Here is a 22,754-nt window from a genome sequence, read left to right as displayed (position 1 = left end):
TGATGCCTTTCACTGGGGGGTCTGACCTCCAGGTTTAGCACCCCTAGGCTCTATGGAACAATCCATCTGTCCTTAGCCTTGATATAACTCTCCCCAGTTATAGTCTTGTGTGGTATGAACTCCAGAAGCAAAAGTCCTTCTTCATCCCAGAAGATATTTGCCATGACTCTGCCACATTTCCTTTTTCAATTTTTATACATAGAGCCCAATCAATTCCCAGGGTACCGCTGCCAATAAACAGGTGTTCCCACAAACCTTCTATATACCAGACCAGATACATGGCCTACATAGATAAGCTTGCCTAACACCAGAGAAATACTGGCTGGATGCAAACTGCCTAGGATCCTATATAGGAGAAGGGCTTTGAGTCAGTGGTTCTCAGTCTCCATCTGCTGGCAGGAAAGCATATATCTATCTATGAGTCTGCACTGGTCTGGAAAGACAAAGAGAAAAACAGATTGCTCAGAAGTCTCAAGATCTGCCCCCTTTTAAAACAAAATTTTTACAAATTTATGGAATCTATACACACAAAATAGGAAAAATCCAATGGAAAGTATATATTTTCATATACATACGAGGAACATTCAATAATTTATCTTCCTCAGTAGAAAAGAAAAGACTTTTCAAAAAAATTGTGTTTTATTTTTTCAATATAGTCCCCTGTTAGCTCCATATACTTCATCCACTTTTCCTACAATAACTTTAACCCCATTGAAAAGAATTCTGTTTGACCCTCAAACCAGGATGTCACAGCTTACTTGACGTCTTCATCACTTGAAACCCGCTGTCCATGGAGAGATTGCTTCAAAACTCGGAACAGGAAATAATCACAGGGAGCCAGGTCAAGGCTGCAGGGTGGATGATTCAACAGCTGAAACCCACATTCTTGAATGGCAGCCTGCAATTGCCATGACATGTGCGCTAGCGCATTGTCATGAAGAAGCAGCATGCCTGTGAGTTTTCCTCGTCTTTTCTCCTTGATTGACTCCCGTAAAGCGATCATTGAATTGGCGTAACTCCCCCCAGTTATACTTGTCTTGTGTGGCATGAACTCCAGAAGCAAAAATCCTTCTGTTTCCCAGAAGACATTTGCAATGACTCTGCCTGCAGATTTTTCTGTCTTGAACTTTTTGGGGTTGGGGGATGACTTATGCTTCCACTGCATTGATTCCATTTTGGACTCAAGATCTCTGTGATAGACCCATGTCTCATCACTAGTCACCAAACGATGAAAAAAAATCACTTGGTCTTCACGGAGCATCTCCAAGTTCTCCTGACAGAACTGGAGCCTCATGGCCCTCTGACATGGTGTCAGCATTCTTGGAACCCATCTTGCACTAACTTTGGATATGACCAAATTTTCATGAATTATTTTCCAAACTGTACCTCCTGAGATGCCCATTTCTTCAGCTATTCTGGAAACCTTAATTCATCTGTCTGACAAAATTAAATCCTCGACTTTCTTGCACATTTCTGTGGAGGTTGCATCTACAGGCCGTCCAGTGTGAGGGTCATCTTCAATGCACTCTCTACCTCACTTAAACTGCTTGCTCCAAAATCTTACTTTGTAGGATGATGGGGCAGACTCATCATAAACCGCAGCCATGAATTAATGGATCTCCTTGGGCCTTTTCCCTTCTTTTGTGAGAAATTTTATCACTGAATGGTGCTCCAAATCTAGTAGTTTCTTACTTGATTCACATGAGGACTCCCCTGACATCCTATTTCTTGGAATGTTAGACTCTCACTGAGTTGCAACTGTGCATGAGTAACCTTGAGACATGTCACAACATGCACAGACTTCAACAAGTTTGCTGCTTTCTTTTATACTCAGAGCTACTAAGAAATTGCAAGAAACTATTGGTTGACTATTGGTTTTGGCTGAAACTGAAACCTAAATGGGTCCCTCAGATAGAAAGCGGATCCCTCCCCCCCCCCCATATGCACTATCCTCCCAGGACCCTTATGCCTTCGCCGAGTCTACATTAGCACCCTTGGTGGTCCAGTTTTCACATTGGGGCAGGAGCAATCTCCAGTCACCCCTTTCCATGCTGGCTCTACAGTCAAAATAGCTATTACAAGGCTTGCTGCTGGAAGTATGGCAGCCATTTTGACTTTGAAATGGGCTTTGGCTTGAGCAATAGGGGATCGCTCGTGCCCTAACAAGGCCACTCGACTACCACAGCTTCTAAGATAAGCCCAGGGAGGTCAGCACTTGTGGTCACACTTGTAGTTGGGGAAGAGGAGTTTCAGCCAAAACCTCACTGGCATTTTTGGCCAAAACCAAAGAAAGGCCAAATCTGGATTTCAGGCTGGTTTCAGCACCAAAGCCAAAACTAAAATTCAAGTCTCTTAGATTAAGAATCTTCTATTTAAATCCATATACAACCTTTGAATAGGATTTTTAAATCTTCTAAGTGCTTCTCCAGAAGAAAAAAAAAGGTTTGTTGCTCTTATCTGAAAGTAGTGCAAGAGGAAATGTGAAGAGCTTTACTTTTGTTACTCCTACAGACCACAAGGGAAGTAACATGCAAGCTTCTCAGTGTTAGAATAAGTCACTTGGCACACTTCCAGTATAACTTGCATTTAATTCTAAAGTAGGTTTTAAAAGATAAACAAATACTGAAGTTTATGAATGAACACCAGAAAAACACCACTTCAAATCACGCTCCACCCTAAACTATCTTGGATCCTCTTCTATAGCTTTTCTATACTGACTCCACCTCAGCTACACAAAGGTATACACTCAATTCAATAGTACGAACATAAATAAGAACATAAGAATTGCCGCTGCTGGGTCAGACCAGTGGTCCATCATGCCCAGCAGTCCACTCCCACAGCAGCCCTCAGGTCAAAGACCAGTGCCCTAACTGAGACTAGACTTACCTGCGTATGTTCTGGTTCAACAGGAATTTGTCTAACTTTGTCTTGAATCCCTGGAGGATGTTTTCCCCTATGACAGACTCCGGAAGAGCGTTCCAGTTTTCTACCACTTTCTGGGTGAAGAAGAACTTCCTTACGTTTGAACAGAATCCCTTTTAACTTTAGAGAGTACTAGGAAATTCTTCTTTACCCAACGTGGGGTGGACACCTGGAATGCACTTCCAGAGGATGTAATAGGGCAGAGTACGGTATTGGGGTTCAAGAAAGGATTGGACAATTTCCTGCTGGAAAAGGGGTTAGAGGGGTATAGATAGAGGATTACTGCACACGTCCTGGACCTGTCAGGCCGCTGCGTGAGCGGACTGCTGGGCACGATGGACCTCAGGTCTGACCCTGTGGAGGCATTGCATATGTTCTTATGCCCTCTCGTTCTCTCTACCTTGGAGAAAGCGAACATCCTGTCTTTATCTACTAAGTCTATTCCCTTTATTATCTTGGATGTTTCAATCAAGTCCCCTCTCAGTCTCCTCTTTTCAAGGGAGAAGAGGCCCAGTTTCTCTAATCTCTCACTGTACGGCAACTCCTCCAGCCCCTTAACTATTTTAGTTGCTCTTCTCTGGACCCTTTTGAGCAGTATTGTGTCCTTCTTCATGTACAACGACAAGTGCTGGATGAAGTATTCCAGGTGGGGGCGTACCATGACCCAGTACAGTGGCATGATAACCTTCTCTGATCTTTTCGTGATCCCCTTCTTAATCATTCCTAGCATTCTGTTCATCCTTTTTGCCGCTGCCGCATACTGTGCAAACGGCTTTATTGACTTGTCGACCAGTACTCCCAAGTCTCTTTCCTGGGGGGGTCTCTCCAAGTACTGCACTGGACATCCTCTATTTGTGTATAAGATTTTTGTTACCGACATGCATCACCTTACACTTATCCACATTAAACCTCATTTGTCATGTCGCAGCCCATTTCTCAAGCGTGTTTATGTCATGTTGCAGGTCTTCACAATCCTTCTGCATCTTCACTACTCTGAATAACTTCGTATCATCTGCAAATTTAATCACCTCGCTCATCGTACCAATTTCCAGGTCGTTTATGTATATGTTGAAGAGCACCGAGCTCTGCGGCACTCCACTCGTGACGCTTTTCCAGTCCAAGTTTTGTCCATTTACCCCCACTCTCTGTTTCCTATTCACCAACCAATTTGTAATCCATGTGAGTATTTCACCCTCGATTCCATGGCTCACAATTTTTTGACGTAGTCGTTCATGCGGGACCTTGTCGAACGCCTTCTGAAAATCCAGATATACAATGTCGACTGGGTCACTCTTGTCTGCCTGTTTACTCCCTCGAAGAAGTGCAAGTTCGTCAAGCAAGATCTTCCTTTGCTGAAGCTGTGCTGGCTGGTACTCATCAGACTGTGTCCGTCAAGGTGATCAATGATGCAGTCCTTTATCAGTGCATAACATTTGCCACTTTCCAGTCTTCCAGAATCCTTCTTGATTTGATCGACAGATTGGCTATTAACTGGAGCAGTTCAGCTATAGCCCCTTTCAGTTCCTTGATTACCCTTGGACGGATGCCAACCGGTCCTGGAGATTTATCGTTTTTAAGCCTATCAATCTGCCTGCATACCTCTTCTAGACTGATCGACAACTCTGTCAGTTTCCCGTCTTTATTTCCTGCATATAGCCTGTTGGCTTCTGGTATGTTGTGTATATCCTCTTCAGTAAATATTGACGCAAAAAATGTGTTCAGTTTGTTGGCGATGGCTTTGGTCTCCTTTAGCACTCCCTTTATTCCATGGTCATCCAACGGCCCAACCACTTCCTTCGTGGGTCGTTTCCCTGTAACGCCACCAATTTTTGTCAATTTTTCATGCCCTGGAAGTACCCTAATTAGCTATAAAACAAACACTTACATGTAACTTTTTTTATTTTTAATATCTAAGAATAGAAGATCCACACTTAATTGAGTTGTCTCCCTCAGAAACACACAAAACATTTTAAAATTCTACTTTGGAACTCGCCAATGAACTGAAACTGTTTCGTTTACCGGAGGGAAACTTAAGGGCCTTTTCACTAAAGCTTAGAATGTGCTGTCAGGTGGCCCATAGGTATAACATAGGATGCGCAGCATTTAGCGTGCTCTAAGCTTTACTAAAAGGGCCCCTTAGTAAGCTGAGCCTGATTCCGCACACTGATTTTTAAAAATTGAAGCAAGTGGAAAAATGTACATTTGCAGTGTGACACAATGAGACAATTCCCCTTTCCTCCATTCACAGAATGAGGCAGATTCATGTGGAAAACTCGATCTGAACGCCTCAGTAATGAAGTGGGACATGCATGAATCTATGAGTGAAGCATGTTGATCTGGAGTGTGAGTAGCAAATGGTGATGTACTTACCTGCTTCTGAGTATTTCAGAATGCGCAGGTGTCAGTGGTATGCTGTATATATTTATCTCTGTGGAAAGAGTTTCCCTATTTATCTCTATGAGAGTGGGTTGTCAGGAAGGTGAGGGGATATGTCAATATCAAGGGAGGCATATGTATGTTTTGGGGGACACTGACCCTGTGGACATATAGGCTTCCCTCCACTTAGCACTATCCCCTGTCCTCTTGTAGTGAAACCCTGTCCCTTCTGTCCTTTTTGGCATTTCCCCCTTCCTTCCCTGTCACCCTGCCCCTGCATCCCCCCACCAGTTCTTTCTCTGCCACACTGTCTACTGTCCCTCCCCCATCCCTACTGCCCCTTTGCATTCTATTCCCCAATTTGCCTCTTTCCATCTCCTGTCTTCCCACCTTTTCTTTCACACAGTTTCCAATCACCTTGGCTGAATATACTGCTTTTTTGACAGCCACAGCTTGGATCAACTTGTACTCCCTCTTCTCTCCATCTCTTGTTATCCCTCTTAGCTTTGAGGTACTTGTGGCTCACAACAACTGAAATCTCCCAAATACTCTCTCCTCCAGGTACACAGCACCCTCTCTTGGCAGGGGAGCAGTATCCTTCACTGGCTCCGCACCAGCCATTGCTGCCCCATTGTCATTTAAATCTTGACCAGTGGAAGCGCATGACCCTCCACTGACTTCTCACCAGTCCCTGCTTTATTAAATTGCCGCTTATAAGAGAAGTTTCCAGAAGCCATTAATCCAGGTGAATGAATTATTTGAACACTGCCCACCCTACTTACAGGTAACAGTACATTTGTTTAGCTGTCAGGAACTATTGTTTTGCTTTGACTACAGCTGTTTCTTTGTGCATGTGCCAACAGATAAGTACAGACAAACAGATGGACCCTCTTCACAGGTGGCCTAAAATATGCCTTAAAAAATCCTATATATATCTTCAAAACGGCAGTACATAAATCCTAATAAATTAGTTTTATTATGTGCTTAAACTTGTTTAATTCATCTTCTCTGATATACTAGGGACTTGGGAGAGTGGTTTGAAAGGGGACTGGACAAATTCCTGGAACAGTCGTTCATCAATATCTCAGCCAAGATGACATCAGAAGGCTGACGCTCATTCTTGGCAGTAAGCAGCAACACATGGAGCTACTCCAGGGGTAGGCAATTACGGTCTTCGAGAGCCACAGGCAGGTCAGGTTTTCAGGATATCCCCAATGAACATGTATGAGATAGATATGCATGCACTGTCTCCTTGAGATGCAAATCTATCTCATGCATATTTATTGTGGATATCCTGAAAACCTGACCCCCTGAGCTAGACTATAGATCTTCTGGCTACTTCCCAGTGACCAGAGTTGGCCACTGTTGAGTAGAGTATACTAGGCTAATGGATTCTTGGTCTGGCCCAGAATGGAATCTTTTATGTTCTTAAATCTCACTGTTGTTTAATGTGAGATGTGATAAATTGTATTTTTCTCTTATTTTTATTTATGCAGTATGATTCCCCTATTTGCTGTACAAGCTACTGTTCATTATTATTATCAAAATCTGAAATAATTTCAAAACATTAATAAACAGCTCATATTTTGTGGGAAAGCTTCTATATATTTTAGGGAAAGTATTTTGCTAGGGACTTCTGATCGACAAGTCGATGAAGCCGTCTGCGCAATGTGTAGTGGCGGTGAAAAAGGCAAATAGAATGCTAGGAATTATTAAGAAGGGGATCACGAAAAGATCGGAGAAGGTTATCATGCCGCTGTACCGGGCCATGGTGCGCCCTCACCTGGAGTACTGTGTCCAGCACTGGTCGCCGTACATAAAGAAGGACATGATGCTACTTGAAAGGGTCCAGAGAAGGGCAACTAAGATGGTTAAGGGGCTGGAGGAGTTGCCATATAGTGAAAGATTAGAGAAACTGGGCCTTTTCTCCCTCGACCAGAGGAGATTGAGAGGGGACATGATCGAAACATTCAAGATACTTAAGGGAATAGACTTATTGGATAGGGACAGGTTGTTCACCCTCTCCAAATTAGGGAGAACGAGAGGGCACTCTCTAAAATTGAAAGGGGATAGATTCCGTACGAACATGAGGAAGTTCTTCTTCACCCAGAGAGTGGTAGAGAACTGGAACGCTCTTCCGGAGTCTGTCATAGGGAAAACACCCTCCAGGGATTCAAGACAAAGTTAGACAAGTTCCTGCTGAACCGGAACGTACTCAGGTAGGGCTGGTCTCAGTTAGGGTGCTGGACTTTGACCTGAGGGCTGCCGCGTGAGCAGACTGCTGGGCAAGATGGACCACTGGTCTGACCCAGCAGCAGCAGTTCTTATGTTCTTAAAAGAGGAGGTATAATGTTCATGAATTTCTATACACTTGACCCTGATATGGTCTCTTAAGGACGCACAACTATTCTTAAATTCTTATTGTTTCCTTCCTCTGGGGCTCCTGCTGACACTTGGCACAGGTTGCACTGAATAAATGGAGACTCAGCATTTCACTTATTTCATACTAGCTGATGCCCCGGCGTTGCACGGGTATTTAATTATAGCAATAACACTGTAAATGGATTCAAATAAAGATACTTTATAGTGGTGAATGAAATTATTTTTTTACAGCTTAATAGAAAGTACAATATTCAAATTATAATGTGAAATATTTGACAAAATGAATACAATACAACTAACGCAAAACGTGATTATAAACAACATTTTTTAGTTTCACCTCCAGGAGCAAGAACATATAAATTGTTGGGTGAACCCACCCTTGAGCAAGCAACATAGAGTTGTGGGCCGAGAGACCCCCAGAACATATCACCCCAGGTAGTGAGGGATCTGCATACCAAGTTTCGGTCAAATCGGTCAAGCCGTTTTTGAATTACTGTGAGAATGGCAGCTGTTTACATTTTTTCCATTGACATGAATGGGTGAAATCTGATTTTCTGTTTGTAGCTCCGCCCACGTGTGCAGGTGGGCCGCGAGACCCCCAGAACATATCACCCCAGGTAGTTGGAATTACTGTGAGAATGGCAGCGTTTTACTTTTTTTCCATTGACATGAATGGGTGAAATATGATTTTCTGTTTGTAGCTTTGCCCACGTGTGCAGGTGGGCCGCGAGACCCCCAGAACATATCAGCCCAGGTAGTGAGGGATCTGCATACAAAGTTTCGTTCAAATCGGGCAAGCCGTTTTTGCGTGATCGCAGCACATACACACACACACACACATACATACATACACACATACATACCTCCGATTTTATATATATAGATTACAAGGGAAGGTCAAGAGAATGCCAAGAGCAACCCAAAGTTACTTAACTGTACAAAAGGAAGACCTTGGCTTAGCCGAAAGCCAGTTAAGGCACAGTCCTCTCAGGAGCCATAGAACTAGATGGAGCAGGAAATTACTTTTTTATATCATCTCTGGGCTAGATTTTCAGCTGGCACAGGCTGTAGATTAAGTTAAGCACTGGCATTTCATTTTATCTGGAGAGCAATACTAAACATGCTTAACAGCTGCCAGAATTCGAATAGATTCAGGCCTGCTACTGGGCACACCTAAATTTATCTGGAAAGCAGCTATTTATCACTGCTATCTAGATAAATCCTGGTGCCACCTCTGCTTCTCCCTGACCTGGCCTCTGCTTATCTGAATAATAACCAGCTGTTTAGTGATTTAAGTATCCAGATAACTTGTAAAAATATCTGGATAGGAAGGGCTAGAGTTAAGGGGATGTAAACAGGGCAGCTACCCTGAGCCCTAAGCATCCCTAAATCTGAAGGAGATGCAGCCTGTTGGTGGCCTTCAGGACCTCCTTTTAAGTTTCTGACCTAGGCTCCAGCGTGTTTAACAATAGCCCTGAGGATAGGCAAGTTATGAATTGTTCACTTGGCAGCCCACACAACTCGCGCTTTGTAAAACTGTTTTGTAATTTTAGTTTTAATCAAATTATGTAAAATACATATCCATACAATAATGTAAAAGTAACACCAAGCATAGTTAATACAATAAGAAAAAAAAAATCCCAAAGAAAAAGTGCATCTTACATAAGGCTTCTTAATTTCACAATAAAATAGGGAACCAATGAACAGAAAAAAATAAAATAAATGAAACAACCAACCAAACATTCCTGGACAAAAAAAAAACCAACAACCCTCAAAGCAGCTGAGTCATGGCCTCACTAGAAGGGCATCAGCCACAGGAGGTAGCTTACTAGAAAATAAAGTTTTTAACTACAAGTCTCAGAAAACATATCAGAGCCCCTTGATATTTAAGAAAACACAAGAAAATTGTTCAAGAAATTGGGCACTAGTAGACACAACCTGGAACATCAGAGCAAGAAAGGCCCTCCTCCTCTGAGTACTTCTTACAACCTTAGGAAAGAGGGAAGGTTTTATACCCCAAAGGGGCTTATCCCTATGGCAAAAGACAGACTCTCAAAAAAGTCTCTTTTTATTCTGGTGAGTTTAGATATTTCCACTGCCTCTGACTCAGTTAATCATCAGATTTTATTGAAGATACTTCAATCCCAAGGGATTAGTAGAACTGTTTTTCAACAGTTTGTGGTTAATTTGATTATTTGGAATGTGGTACTGGTGTCCTTCAGGAGTCAGCTTTATCAGCGACTTTATTTAACATCTTTTTGAGACTTCTTTGTAAACTGATGAATGGTTTGGGGCTCCAGTACCATGTTTATGTGGATGACATTCAGTTTTTCTTCAAGGTAGAGTTGTCAATTAATAAGAGCCTTGACCTACTTTCTTTGGATCAACAATCTAAAATTATGGTCAATAAGGTAATCTTTCAAATGCCTCAATGTTTTTAATTTTGAAAAAGACATTACGAACAATTTTCTTGACCTGATCCTTCATAGTCAATGCAGGGTTAAGAATTACACCGTGATCATATGTTTTTAACCAAAAAGATTGTTTCACCATCCAAAGAAAATGAGGAACGAATATCCGCCACTGGATGTGCAAAAAAGAAACATCACCTGAGTTTTTTTTACATTCAGCTTCAAGTCATTAGCCCACACTAGTATCTGCTTACCACAAATTAAAAACGCTTACTGCAGGAATGCTCTGGCATTCTGTTGTAAATGGGTACTTTTGAACAGAAAATATCATTTTTAATTTTCTGCAAGGGGGCATGTCCGGGGGTGAGAGAGAGGGCGTTACAGCGCTAATCAGTTGGTGTGTAGGGCATTGCTGCATGCTATTTGAAATGATTAACAAGAGGTTAGTGCAGGGACCCTTAACACCTGCAGGAGTTGATAGAGGCTCATGGGCTAACTTTTTTTTTTTTTAATGGATGCACCCTGACCTTTTTCCATGGAAAACCTCAAGGTGTCTCTAGAGCAGGGGTGTCAAAGTCCCTCTTCGAGGGCCGCAATCCATTTGGGTTTTCAGGAATTCCCCAATGAATATGCATGAGCTCTATCAGCATACAATGAAAGCAGTGCATGCTAATAGATCTCATGTATATTCATTGGGGAAATCCTGAAAACCCGACTGGATTGCGACCCTCAAGGAAGGACTTTGACACCCCTGCTCTAGAGAGAGGTAGAAATATGTGCAGCACATATGGTCACATGATCTTACAGAATGTGTTCCTCAGGCTCAGAGGTGAGATACCAGAATCCCATGTGACTTGCCCAGGGTCACAAGAAGCAACAAGAGACACACACACACACACATTCTTCAAAATGTTTTCGCATTTTCATATTTTTGCAGGAAATGGTCAAGGTAGGAGAAGTTGTGAGAGGGCATGTCGTAGTAGGACGCTGGGAAAAGTGTATCACAAAACAGGGCGATTATGTGGAAAAGTGATGTAATTTGCTTTTGACTTATTTAATAAACCAGTGGATTGCAAACTGTGTGCCATGGCAGAGTCTTAAGTGTGCCACAAGATGACGATGAGGACATGCACTGGCTGACTACTTATAGGATGTGCCTCTCACAGTGTGAGGCACGTCCTGTAGGCAGTCAGACGGCAACGGCGCCTCTCCTCTTCTACGCACTTTTCCTTTTCCATCACTCCCTCACCAATGATAATTGGAGGCTAAGGGCCACAGCTGGAGGGTATCCGTGGTTGCCCAGATGTCGACATGATGACATCATACATGTGTATGACATCATTGCTTTGCATCAGCGTCTGCACATTTCTGGATGCCCTCCAGCCGCGGCCCCACATTTAGCGGCTTCAAAATGTTTGTGGCACACTGAAATAAACTGTTTTAAAAAATAAAAGTGCAGATACTTATATCCCTTGTACACACACACACACACACACACGCACGAGGATGAATCAAAAATTAAAGGCAATTGTTAAATTACATGATAACCGGAACAGAAAGGGGGGTTAGTGTTTTCTTTATTTTTATTTGTTGCACTATGCGCTTCCATTGATGTGGACTTGAAATAAGGTATGATTTGATTTTCATGTGATTATTATAAAATGAAAATTCCTCTTCTTTTACTTTGTTTAAATTGAATCATACATATTTTTTTTTTTTTTAAGTTTGGATAAGTCCCTGAAGGAAAAGTCCATAGTCTGCTATTGAGACAGACATGGGGAAAGACGCTGCTTGGCCTGGGACCGGTATCATGGAATGCTGCTACCATTTGGATTTCTGCCAGGTACATGTTTCTGCTAGGTCAGACCAGTATCCTGTTTCCACATAAGAAGAACAACTTCTTCTTATGTGGAAACAGGATACTGGTCTGACCTAGTAGGGCTATTCTTATGTTCTTATGTTAGCTACATAGAAACATGATGGCAGATAAAGGCCAAATGGCCCATCCAGTCTGCCCATCCACAGTAACCATTATTTCTTCCTCTAAGAGATCCCACGTGACTACCCCAGGCTTTCTTGAATTCAGACACAGTCTCTGTCTCCACCACCTCTTCTGGGAAACTGTTCCATGCATCTTATCATCCTTTCCATAAAAAAGTATTTCCTCAGATTACTCCGGAGCCTATCACCATCCTATGCCCTCTCATTGCAGAGTTTCCTTTCAAATGAAAGAGACTCGACTCATGCGCATTTACATCACCTAGGTATTTAAACATCTCTATCATATCTCCCTCTCCCGCTTTTCCTCCAAAGTATACTGTACAGATTAAGATCTTTAAATCTGTCCCCGTACATCTTATGATGAAGACCAAGCACCATTTTAGTAGTCTTCCTCTAGAAACCATATTTTGGGTCCTGCCCTTGCACGTCCAGTCTGTCATCTCAAAATGTGCAGCTGAGTCAAAAGCCCAATCCCTTCCACTTCCCACTATACTGCAATGTGCCATCACAGATGCTACCTAGAAGGCTGCACAGCTATTGAATAGGAGGATCACTTTCATTTCTTGTGCAAAAACTTATTTCCTAAACAGCAATTCCTAGGCAAACAGTGGCTTGAAATTCAGAGCAATGTATAAATCTGCTTCTTTCTGTAAACATTCATAAGGAAAAAGGAATAAAAAGGCATCTACCTTGTGCAGCATAAAACAATCTTTAACTAAGTGGGAAAAATTTGGGGACCTTTTGAACTTTTTATTATTTTTCACTCTTGTTCATGATGGTCACACTTCAATAGCTAGAACTAGGGGCTCCTTTTACAAAGGCGCGCTAGCAGTTTTAGCTATGCTGCACGCACTAGCCGCTACCGCCTCCTTTTAAGCAGGTGGTAATTTTTCGGCTGTGCACTAAAAACGCTAGCGCACCTTTGTAAAAAGAGCCCCAGGTGTCTGCCTTGATATATATTTGCAGCATTTTTCTCTTCCTTTTTCGGGGGGGGTGTGGGGGGGTTGTTCAACTTTACCTGTTCAGTTCTCCATTTCCTGGATGGGGTAAGGGGGTTTTGGTATTGTAGGAAAAAATCTGAACTATACAGGGGTAAGTACCAGTTTCATAAACAAATAAATCCATATAATCTCTATACTTATTTTGTATGCTTGCTGCAATCCACAAAGCAACATTCACATGGTTCATGTCAATCATTTTCATTGTATGCTCAAACAGACCTCTGAAAATAAAAATAAAGGCCTCTACCTTTCCTGGACATCCTTCATGAGCTGCTGCATGTCCACTTCCTGTTTTCTTAGGTTTCCAAATGAATTCTGGCTTTCTACATAACCTTTTCTAGCTGCATTCAGCTTTACCACCCCAATCTCGGCTTCAAAGTTTGTTTCTAGGAAGTCTCCGAACTTTCCTTCGTACTTCACAAAGTCGGACTCTATGACAACTGGAAAACACAGATTGATGACTATTATATCTGTTGAAATTGCAGCATGTTACTATTTGCATTGAAAAGGTAATTTGTCAATAGAGGTAATGAACGAGAAAAGACAAGTTTCCGATGTATAGTTTTTCATACTCTGATCTCAAAGAGATCACCCTCTCCATCCTTTCCTAACTAGATTGTCCACGGTAGAGAATTTATGGACACCTCCAGTTTTCACAATATTGTCTTATGTATAAACTGATTGAAGGAGGAGATTGTGGTGCAGTGGTTAAAGCTACAGCCTCAGCACCCTTTGGTTGTGGGTTCAAATCCACGCTGCTCCTTGTAACCCTGGTCAAGTCACTTAATCCTCCACTGCCCCACGTATATTAGACAGATTGTGAGCCCACTGGGTCAGAGGGAAAAATGCATGAGTGCCTGAATAAATTCATGTAAACCAGTCAAAGCTTCCCTGGGAAAATGGTATAGAAAATTGAATAAATAAATAACATCTCCTGTGGCCGAAGGCTAACTAAAACCCATCCCATGGACACTCACTGTCACTGATGTAAGCAGAATGCAGGTATGTCTTTCCTCAAGTGAGGGGGAAGGGATGGGCTTTTAATGCCATGTCCTTCCTCTGGTGAGGAGCTAGGACCTGGCATGGGAATCAAAGTCCATGCATATGTAGCTAGTGTCATTAGCACCCCTATCACCTAATCTTCCAAGCAGTTAGCTTATCTTTAACCAATGCTGAGCCAACTCAAGTGCTTTTTAAACATTGACTACTATTGGCTAACTTAAACCTGGATATTCAATGCAAGGCTATGTCTGGGCTTCGGCACTATCCAGGTCTGTAGCAGCACCAAGATGTTATGTGGGTACAACTGATCAGTGCTACAGCCGCATAACTAACCGGGCAAAGTTAAGACTACCTTTTCTGTGCTCCAATGTGCTCAGTTAGCAATGTGGGCACCACAATAAATATTGCCAGTGCCCATATTTCTTCCAGAACTGCCTCGACTCTGCCTCCAGACCAGGAGTTCCCAAAGTCCCTCCTTGAGAGTCAAATCCAGTTGGGTTTTCAGGATTTCCTCAATGAATATGCATGAAACATAGAAACATAGAAATAGACGGCAAATAAGGGCCCACGGCCCATCTAGTCTGCCCACCTTAATGTCCCTCCCCTACCTTTGCCCTGTGAATAGATCCCATGAGATCTATTTGCATTCACTGCTTTCAATGCATATTCATTGGGGAAATCCTGAAAACCCGACTGGATTCAACCCTCAAGGAGGGACTTTGGGGACCCCTGCTCCAGACCATTCCAACAATGCCTAGACCAGTGATTCCCAACCCTGTCCTGGAGGAACACCAGGCCAATCGGGTTTTCAGGCTAGCCCTAATGAATATGCATGAGAGAGATTTGCATATGATGGAAGTGATAGGCATGCAAATTTGCTTCATGCATATTCATTAGGGCTAGCCTGAAAACCCAATTGGCCTGGTGTTCCTCCAGGACAGGGTTGGGAACCACTGGCCTAGACCAGTGATGGGCAACTCCGGTCCTCGAGGGCCGGAATCCAGTTGGGTTTTCAGGATTTCCCCAATGAATATGCATTGAAAGCAGTGCATGCAAATAGATCTCATGCATATTCATTGGGGAAATCCTAAAAACCCAATTGGATTCCGTCCGAGGACCAGAGATACCCACCCCTGGCCTAGAGAGTGCCAAAGTGGTCAGAGCCTGGCAAAGTACCAGTGAATTCCAGTGGCCAACCAGCTTAGCGTGCTTTGAGCAGCAGGAGCCTCTAAAGTAGAGCATGACACAGGGACAAATTTTTCCCCGTCCCTGCGGGAACTCATTTTCCCATCCTGACCAGCAAGTTCTTTTCCTGTCCCTGCTCCATTCCTGCAAGCTCCGTCCTCATCTGCACAAGCTTCAAACACTTTAAATCATAAGTGTTCGAGGCTTGTGCAGTTAAGGCAGAGCTTACAGGAATGGGGAAGGGACAGGAACAGCAACAAAACTCAAGGAGACAGGACGGGGAAATTTGAATTCCTGTGGGGACAGGAAAAATTTGTCCCCATGTCATTCTCTACTCTAAACCCTCTTTAAACTACGCAAAATATTTAACCAGAAAGCACATTTTCAGAAAGTCACGCAAAGCTGATGCCATGGATTTCCTATTTCTGTTTTGTTAAGAAAATTTGTATTATGGAAATTATTTATTTAACCAATGCAGGTGTACAAAACCAGCACCTGTGGATTTCACACCCCGATACAAAAATGTTTATTTTTTTAATCCATAAAACCCTATATAAGCTGCAAAGTATGTGGGGGGTCAGAGGTTTGAGCACGTAACCAACCACCCCCTAGTTCCAAGAATTGGATTGGCTACTCTTTAAGAGTAGGATTGTGTTTAAGGTGCTAGTTTTGGTCTTCTTTGCACTTCACAGTGGGGTACCCTAGTTCTTCTCACATGCCATAATATGGTATCAGTCATAACGTTCCTTAAAAGATCGGAGGTATCCAAATGTTTGTCTTTGGGGAATTGGCAGTGAGTGAAATATGCTGAGATAAGGACAAGAGTCATTGGCGTTACTTTATGGAACACTTTAAACAGGACAACTGAGATTGATGAGCATTAAAAATTTTAACAAATTTTTAAAACAACTTTGCTTGTAGAAGCTTTTTTTTTTTTTTTAGACAGAGCACTGTTTTTAGGGAAACTCAAATATAGGCCAAATATTTCTCTGTAATAGTAATTATATTCTATGTATGAGGGATCATCAAAAAGTTTCCGCACTTTTATTTTTTTAAAACTCTATTAAATATCTTACAAGCAAATTACATCACGACCTGCAAGGTGAGCCAGCTTGCCAGACTGACTTATCACGTGACATTCTACAACACGCCCTCTTACCACTTCTCCCGCCCCATTTCCTGCAAAAATATGAAAGTGTGGAAACTTTTTGAAGAACCCTCGTATGTATTTTGTAACCTGCTTAGGTTTTAGGCAGGATATAAGTCTGTTAAATAAATAAAAATACTTAACAGAAATCTTTGACAAAGTCCCTCATAAGAAACCCCTGGGATAGGAGGAAATAGCCTGTTGTGGATTGGGAACTAAGACAGAAAACTGAGAATAGGGTTAAATGGCTCTTAATAGAAGAAGGCGAAGAGTGGAGTGCCACTGCTCATTCCTGGGGGTAAGTAGCATGAAGTCTTCCTACTGTTCAGGATCCTGCCAGCTAATTGTGACCTGGGTTAGCCACTGTTGGAAAATGGATACTGGACTAGATGGACCTTTAGTCTGATCCAGCAAGACTCTTATGTTCTTAAATATATTGCACTGGCCACAGATAAACAAAGATGTGGAATTCCTGATTTATTACGGCAGATAAAGCAGAATGCATGAGGTCACAGTCATGAAAAGTTCTGTTGACTCATAGGTCCACAGATATCTCCCAGCTGGAAGTGTGTTGACTAAAACTCATAGGTGCATCACTTATCATGTGAGGTATGTTAGTTAGAAGGACAGGGTAGGCAGTGAAGCTAGGGCAGCAGTTTCTTTGGGGGAAGGGAGGAATGGTAAAGAGCTACTGCATTTAGAGCAAAACAATAAATCCTGACACCTGTACAAATGCAAAGAGTGTTAGTCAATACTGTTAACCTGCAGAGAGAATGGGAAAGTTTCAAACAAGCCAGCCACCTGGATTAATGGCTTTTTGAAGCTCTACTTATCAAGAGGTGATTTAATAAAATATTCTCTGTGTAAAGCACTGGCTCTCCAACCTGGTCCAGGAGCCACCCCAGGCAGTCAAGTTTTCAGGATATCCATATTCATGAGAGATATTTGCACGCACTGCCTCCAATCCATGCAAATCCCTCTCATGAATATTCATTGTGGATATCCTGAAAACCTGATGGGCTGGGGTGTCTCCAGGACCAGGTTTGGAAATCATTGGTGTAAAGCATGATTTACATCCAAAAGTAGCTCTCATTAAACTGTACAAGGGTATATCCACCTCAAAGAGAGGCGTAGGACAAGACTGCACACACATTTACACACCCTACACCTAGGCATTCTTGGGGGTGTTGTGTAGGTGCGGCTGAGGTAGAGTTCTGCTGGGCACATGTATTTTAGAATATATACATGGACACACATAGGGGTAATTCCCTACAGAACGTCTAAAGCTAGCGTGCATTATCCCAGTACTTAAGTGCAAATTCTATATTGACAACTGTGTGTACAATTGATGGTGTGTAAACAGCAGCACAGCGAAGGAAGGAGGCACCTGGTATCACCATGCTATGCATGTGTTCATTCCCCCCCCATGACCAGGAAATGATGTCAGGAGGAGAGCTGAGCCTGGAAAGAGAAGCAGGTTTGAGATGCTACTCAGATAGATATCTTGCAAACAACGGGATGGTCAGATAGGCTGGAGTGAGCTTGGACGGCAACTTCAGCATTTGGAACCTAGGACAATACCAGACTTTACAGTCTATGGCCCAGAAATATCAAAGAAGAGACAAGTTAATCTAACCATGTATTTTTTAATGAGTGTACCTTACGGGCAGACAGGATGGATCGTTCAAGTCTTTAACTGTCTTCATTTACTATGTTACTATATATTGCCGGTAAAAATCTGAAGAGATGGGTGGGTGAAGAGGGGGAGAGGTGCCGGTGCTCCACTAAGAGGGCTACACCACTGAGCGTTAAGTCCGCAGTTACGCACCTAACTTAAGGCACGAGTACTTACGCCAGCTCAAGTCTCTGCCAGGTTCACACTTCCCTTGCAATTTACAGCATCCTGACTAAGGGCAATTATTCATGACACCGTTAATTAGTGCCAATTAGTGCCAACTAACCGTTACAGACAATTACTGCTCATTAACATTAACTGACGGCTCATTATTAAATGAAGTTAACACATGTTAACTGCCACAATTCTATAACTTGTTCACATGACATTATAGGATCAGGGGGACAGAGTACACGCACAAATTTACACCCTCTGTGGATCAGGTAACATTTGTGCTATACTAGGGTCATTATAGGAGTCAATTTTATCTTATAGATATCTATGTTGTGTTTATTGAGCAGATTTTTTTGGACAATTCATGTAGGTGTCCTGTCAGTGGCATAGTAAAGGAGATGGGGGAAGACAGCCCTGACCACTGTCTTGGTGGGGAGCGCGGGCACCTCCGTACCTCTTTAAAATCTTTGCCTGCATGCGCAGCTACTCTGGCCTGCAGCTCACGCTGGTCTGGCTCCCTCTGAAATCACTTCTGGGATTGTGGGGCCAGGAAGTGATATCAGAGGGAAAGCTGACGCGAGCAGCAAGCTGGAGAAGCTGCTTGTGCTGGCAAAAATTTCAAGAGGTATTGGGGTGGGAAGGCAGGGTGTGAGTGTGTCGTGAAAGAAGCGGGGATTGGCGCAGAAAGAGCGGGGGGTGGAGGAGAGGAGGGCGCCACTGACCTGGGAGCCTCCCACCCTCACTAAGTCACTGTGTTACATAGAAACATGATGGCAGATAAAGGCCAAATGGCCCATCTAGTCTGTCCATCCGCAGTAACCATTATCTCTTTCTCTCTCTGAGAGATCCCACGTGTCTATCCCAGGCCCTTTTGAATTCAGACACAGTCTCTGTCTCCACCACTTCTTCTGGGAGACTATTCCATGCATCTACCACCCTTTCTGTAAAAAAGTATTTCCTTAGATTATTCCAGAGCCTATCACCTCTTAACTTCATCCTATGCCCTCCCATTGTAGAGTTTCCTTTCAAATTAAAGAGACTCAACTCATGCGCATTTATATTATGTAGGTATTTAAAAGTCTCTATCATATCTTCCCTCTCTCGCCTTTCCTCCAAAGTATATATATTAAGATTCTAACAAGATGGTGGCCGGTTAAGTCATCAATTGCACGGTCTCTTTCTCCCTTTTTATTTTTTGGTTTTCTCTGTTGCTTTGTTTGTTTTATTTAGTAGCTCACTTTGTTTAATTATCTTTATTAATCTGTATTTAATCTTATTTTTGATTTATATTGCTTGAGCCTCCACTCGTGAATTCTAGTCTGATAGCTACCGATTTGACCATTGGTTTCTGGTCTAACAATTTGAATTGCCTACATCCTACCTGCTATTCCTTGCACTTCAGGCAGGTTTAAGTTGAACCTGGCGACTGAGCCATTGCAAGTTATACTGATGTTGAAGAGAAACGAGGGGAGCAGCGCTAAGGTCAGCGGGGGTGGCTGAGACTTCGTGAAGCGGTTGGCTATTTAAGATCTGGAGGCGCCATATATGAAGTGATCTGCATAAACACTGAAGTCGGTGAGGATGCAGCTTCACGTTTTTCTACTAACAGAGTGACACCGTAAGGATGGGAGGTCCGCTGAGCCATTATGTTTATCTGAAGTTTCACCACGTCCGATTCCTCGCCAACCATAGGAGTGGTGTGGTGAGAGGCGGTATCGGCAGTTGCGAGGGCTGGCAGAGAGGAGCGCTGCCGGACCTAGGAGCGGAGAATTGTGGTTGGCGAGATCTATGTGAAAGCTGAACTGTCCAGTGCACTGGTCGTTGACCTGGAAACCGAAAGATGTTTTCTTTTTCATCGGAGGAGGTATCCTGTGGTTGGTGTACTTTGGATGAAAACAGCGGCTGATCAGATATAACGGCTGAAGTGCTTGGGACAGTGATTTTGTTGGTCTGACTGAAGTGATTCTGAGTCCCTCTTGACTCTTATATCATCATGTTTACCATATCTTTATTTTACTGTTTTTTATTTATTTGTTTTATATCTTTATTTTAAATTTTCTTCAGAATTCCATTGCTCAACGGTTTTGTCTTCCACTCATATTCCCTTGTTATTCATTCTTTACACATTTATTATGTCCATATATTTTCTTTTAAATTTTTCCATATTTAGTTTTAATTCAAAAAAATTTAATTTTTATTTAGTTTACTCATTTAATTATTACTGAGTTGTACACTTTGCTTTAAATAGAATTATGACCTTAGAGAGATCAGTGTACTCTTGTTAGGATGTTTCATATCTTGTTTATTATCTCTGTCTTTATTTTTACTCCTACTGCTCAGTAATTGTCTTCTAGGTACTTTAGTTAGATTGTGAGCCTTCGGGACAGTAAGGGGATTCCAAGTAACTATTCTTTATTTATCTTATTTTTATTGTATCCTTTAAAGTATATTTCTCTGTAAACCGCTTCGAACTTAACGGATTTAGCGGTATATAAGAAATAAATTACATTACATTACATCTTTAAGTCTGTCCCCATACGCCTTATGATGAAGGCAACATACGATTTTAGTAGCCTTCCTCTGGTCCGAATTCATCCTTTTTATATCTTTTTGAAGGTGTGGCCTCCAGAATTGTACACAATATTCTAAATGAAGTCTCACCAAAGTCTTATACAGGGGCATCAATACCTCCTTTTTCCTCTTTATAAGTATGTGTATATGTATATAAAACAAAGAGGCCCATTGCCTAAAATATATTAATCATTTAAGTGGTAATTCTATAAGGAACTACCTTGATTTAGGTGTCAAGAAGGCATGAAAATTCCAGGATTCTAGTCATTTATGAGTTATGAGAACACGTGTGTAAATGATCATCACTCAGAGCTGGTCCAAAGCCAACCTTCAGCTGTGTCGTCCCCCACCCCTCAGCCACTGGCAAAAGATAGCTCACAGCCCTCCCATCCTTACACAGTGCCCTGCATGCCTCTCCTCTATCCCAGAGGTTCTCAACACGTGGTACACGTACCCCAGGGGTTATGCATACCAGTGGCAGGAGGTATACGGCACCGTCATCTCTTGCCCTCCTGTCGCATCCTCACGCCCTTCTGCAGACATGACCATCAATTTAGCTCCTGTACTCCTCCCAGACTAGCAGCCTCAGCAGCATCTCCTTCTTCCTGCCCTCCAGCCATATGCACTCCTTCACAAAGTTGTGTGCAGGCTCCCAGCACATTGCCGAAGCTGACCCAGAAAACTTTACTCCGAAGTCAGAGCTGACATCAGAGGGAAGGCTTCTGGGTCAGCCATGTGCAGTGTGCAGGACCTGTGGCCCTGAGAAGAAGCAAGTACAGTTGAAGGCCCTGAAGGAGGGAGGGAGGGGTAAGGAGCGTGTTGGGGCATGGGAGGGGCATTAATTTAAGACAAAGGCTGGAAGAAAGGAAAGAGGGGGTACAAATTCAGGACACAGAGGGGAGGGAGGGAGTGCGTTTGGACACAGAAGGAAAGGGGGGCATGAACAGTACACAGAAGAGAGGGAGGAATGGAGCATGAACTTGGGACATAGGAGGGAGGGAAAGAGAAGCTGAGGTGGGGGAAGGAATAGAAAGGGAGAATTGTTGGGCATTGTGTGAGTGAGAGGGAAAAAGATGGTGCACACGGGGAAAGGGAGAGAGTGAGGTAGAAATGCATGAGGAACAGAAGGATCAGAGAATGAAATGTTGGATATGGTTGTAGAGAGGGAACAGTGGGACAGATTGAAAAGGATGCAAGAGGGAGGGATGTTGGACATAGTGGTAGAGGAAATGGAGGGAGAGATGGTGCTGGAGAGGGGTGATAGAAGGAGAAATGGTAGGCTTAGGGCTGGTGGGCAGGGGTGAAAGATGCTGCACAAAGTCCGGGGGATGAGAGAGGGAGAAATGTTGGATGTGGCAGTAGAGGGGGTGGGAGAGATGTACCCTGGATCCCTCCCTCTCTCTCTCCACTCCCTTTGCAGAATGGGAGGGAATGAGAGAGAGAGAGATGGTAGAGAGAGATGGAGACATGTTGCACATGGGGATGGAGGAGGCAGGAAGAGATGCAGTACAGAAGTGGGGAGGGGAAAATGATCCAGAATAGAAGGAAGTGAGTATGCAGTTCAATGGGAGGGAGAAAAGATAAAAATGCTTGACCATAGTAGGAGGAACCAATGGACAGCAACTGCTTGAAGTCGAAGAAGAATTTGCAGAAGACAGGAAAGCAGAAAAAAGAGAAACCGGAACCAACTTGATAGAAAAATAAATCTCCAGACAGCAAAGGTATGAAAAGAATTAATTGACAAATATGTTAGCTTTGGGAAATGTATATAGCAAATGCCTTTGTATTGTTTTCAACAGAAAAGGAAATGCATTTCTGGTTTTATTTCTCCAGTGTTGAAGTACTTGCTGACTCTTGCTGTGGCTGGTGGGGATCCCCAAGCACTGTCAGCTGAGGACCTCCTCCAA

General features: G+C 42.9%; 1 protein-coding gene across 4 annotated transcripts in view; it reads right to left on the bottom strand.

Moving 5' to 3' along the window:
* GSDME (gasdermin E) overlaps positions 1–22,754 on the bottom strand; it is an 83,659-nt gene that overhangs the window by 22,217 nt on the left and 38,688 nt on the right. For all 4 annotated transcript variants that reach the window (XM_033930826.1, XM_033930825.1, XM_033930827.1 and 1 more), the window contains exon 3: positions 13,341–13,533. In XM_033930826.1, coding sequence (XP_033786717.1) covers positions 13,341–13,533 — 193 coding nt within the window. The remainder of the gene's footprint in view (positions 1–13,340; positions 13,534–22,754) is intronic.

The sequence above is a fragment of the Geotrypetes seraphini genome, chromosome 2, assembly GCF_902459505.1.
Source record: "Geotrypetes seraphini chromosome 2, aGeoSer1.1, whole genome shotgun sequence".
Taxonomy (NCBI): Eukaryota; Metazoa; Chordata; class Amphibia; order Gymnophiona; family Dermophiidae; genus Geotrypetes; species Geotrypetes seraphini.
The sequence above is the reverse complement of the archived record's forward strand: the minus strand, read 5'-3'. Positions and strand labels throughout refer to the sequence as shown.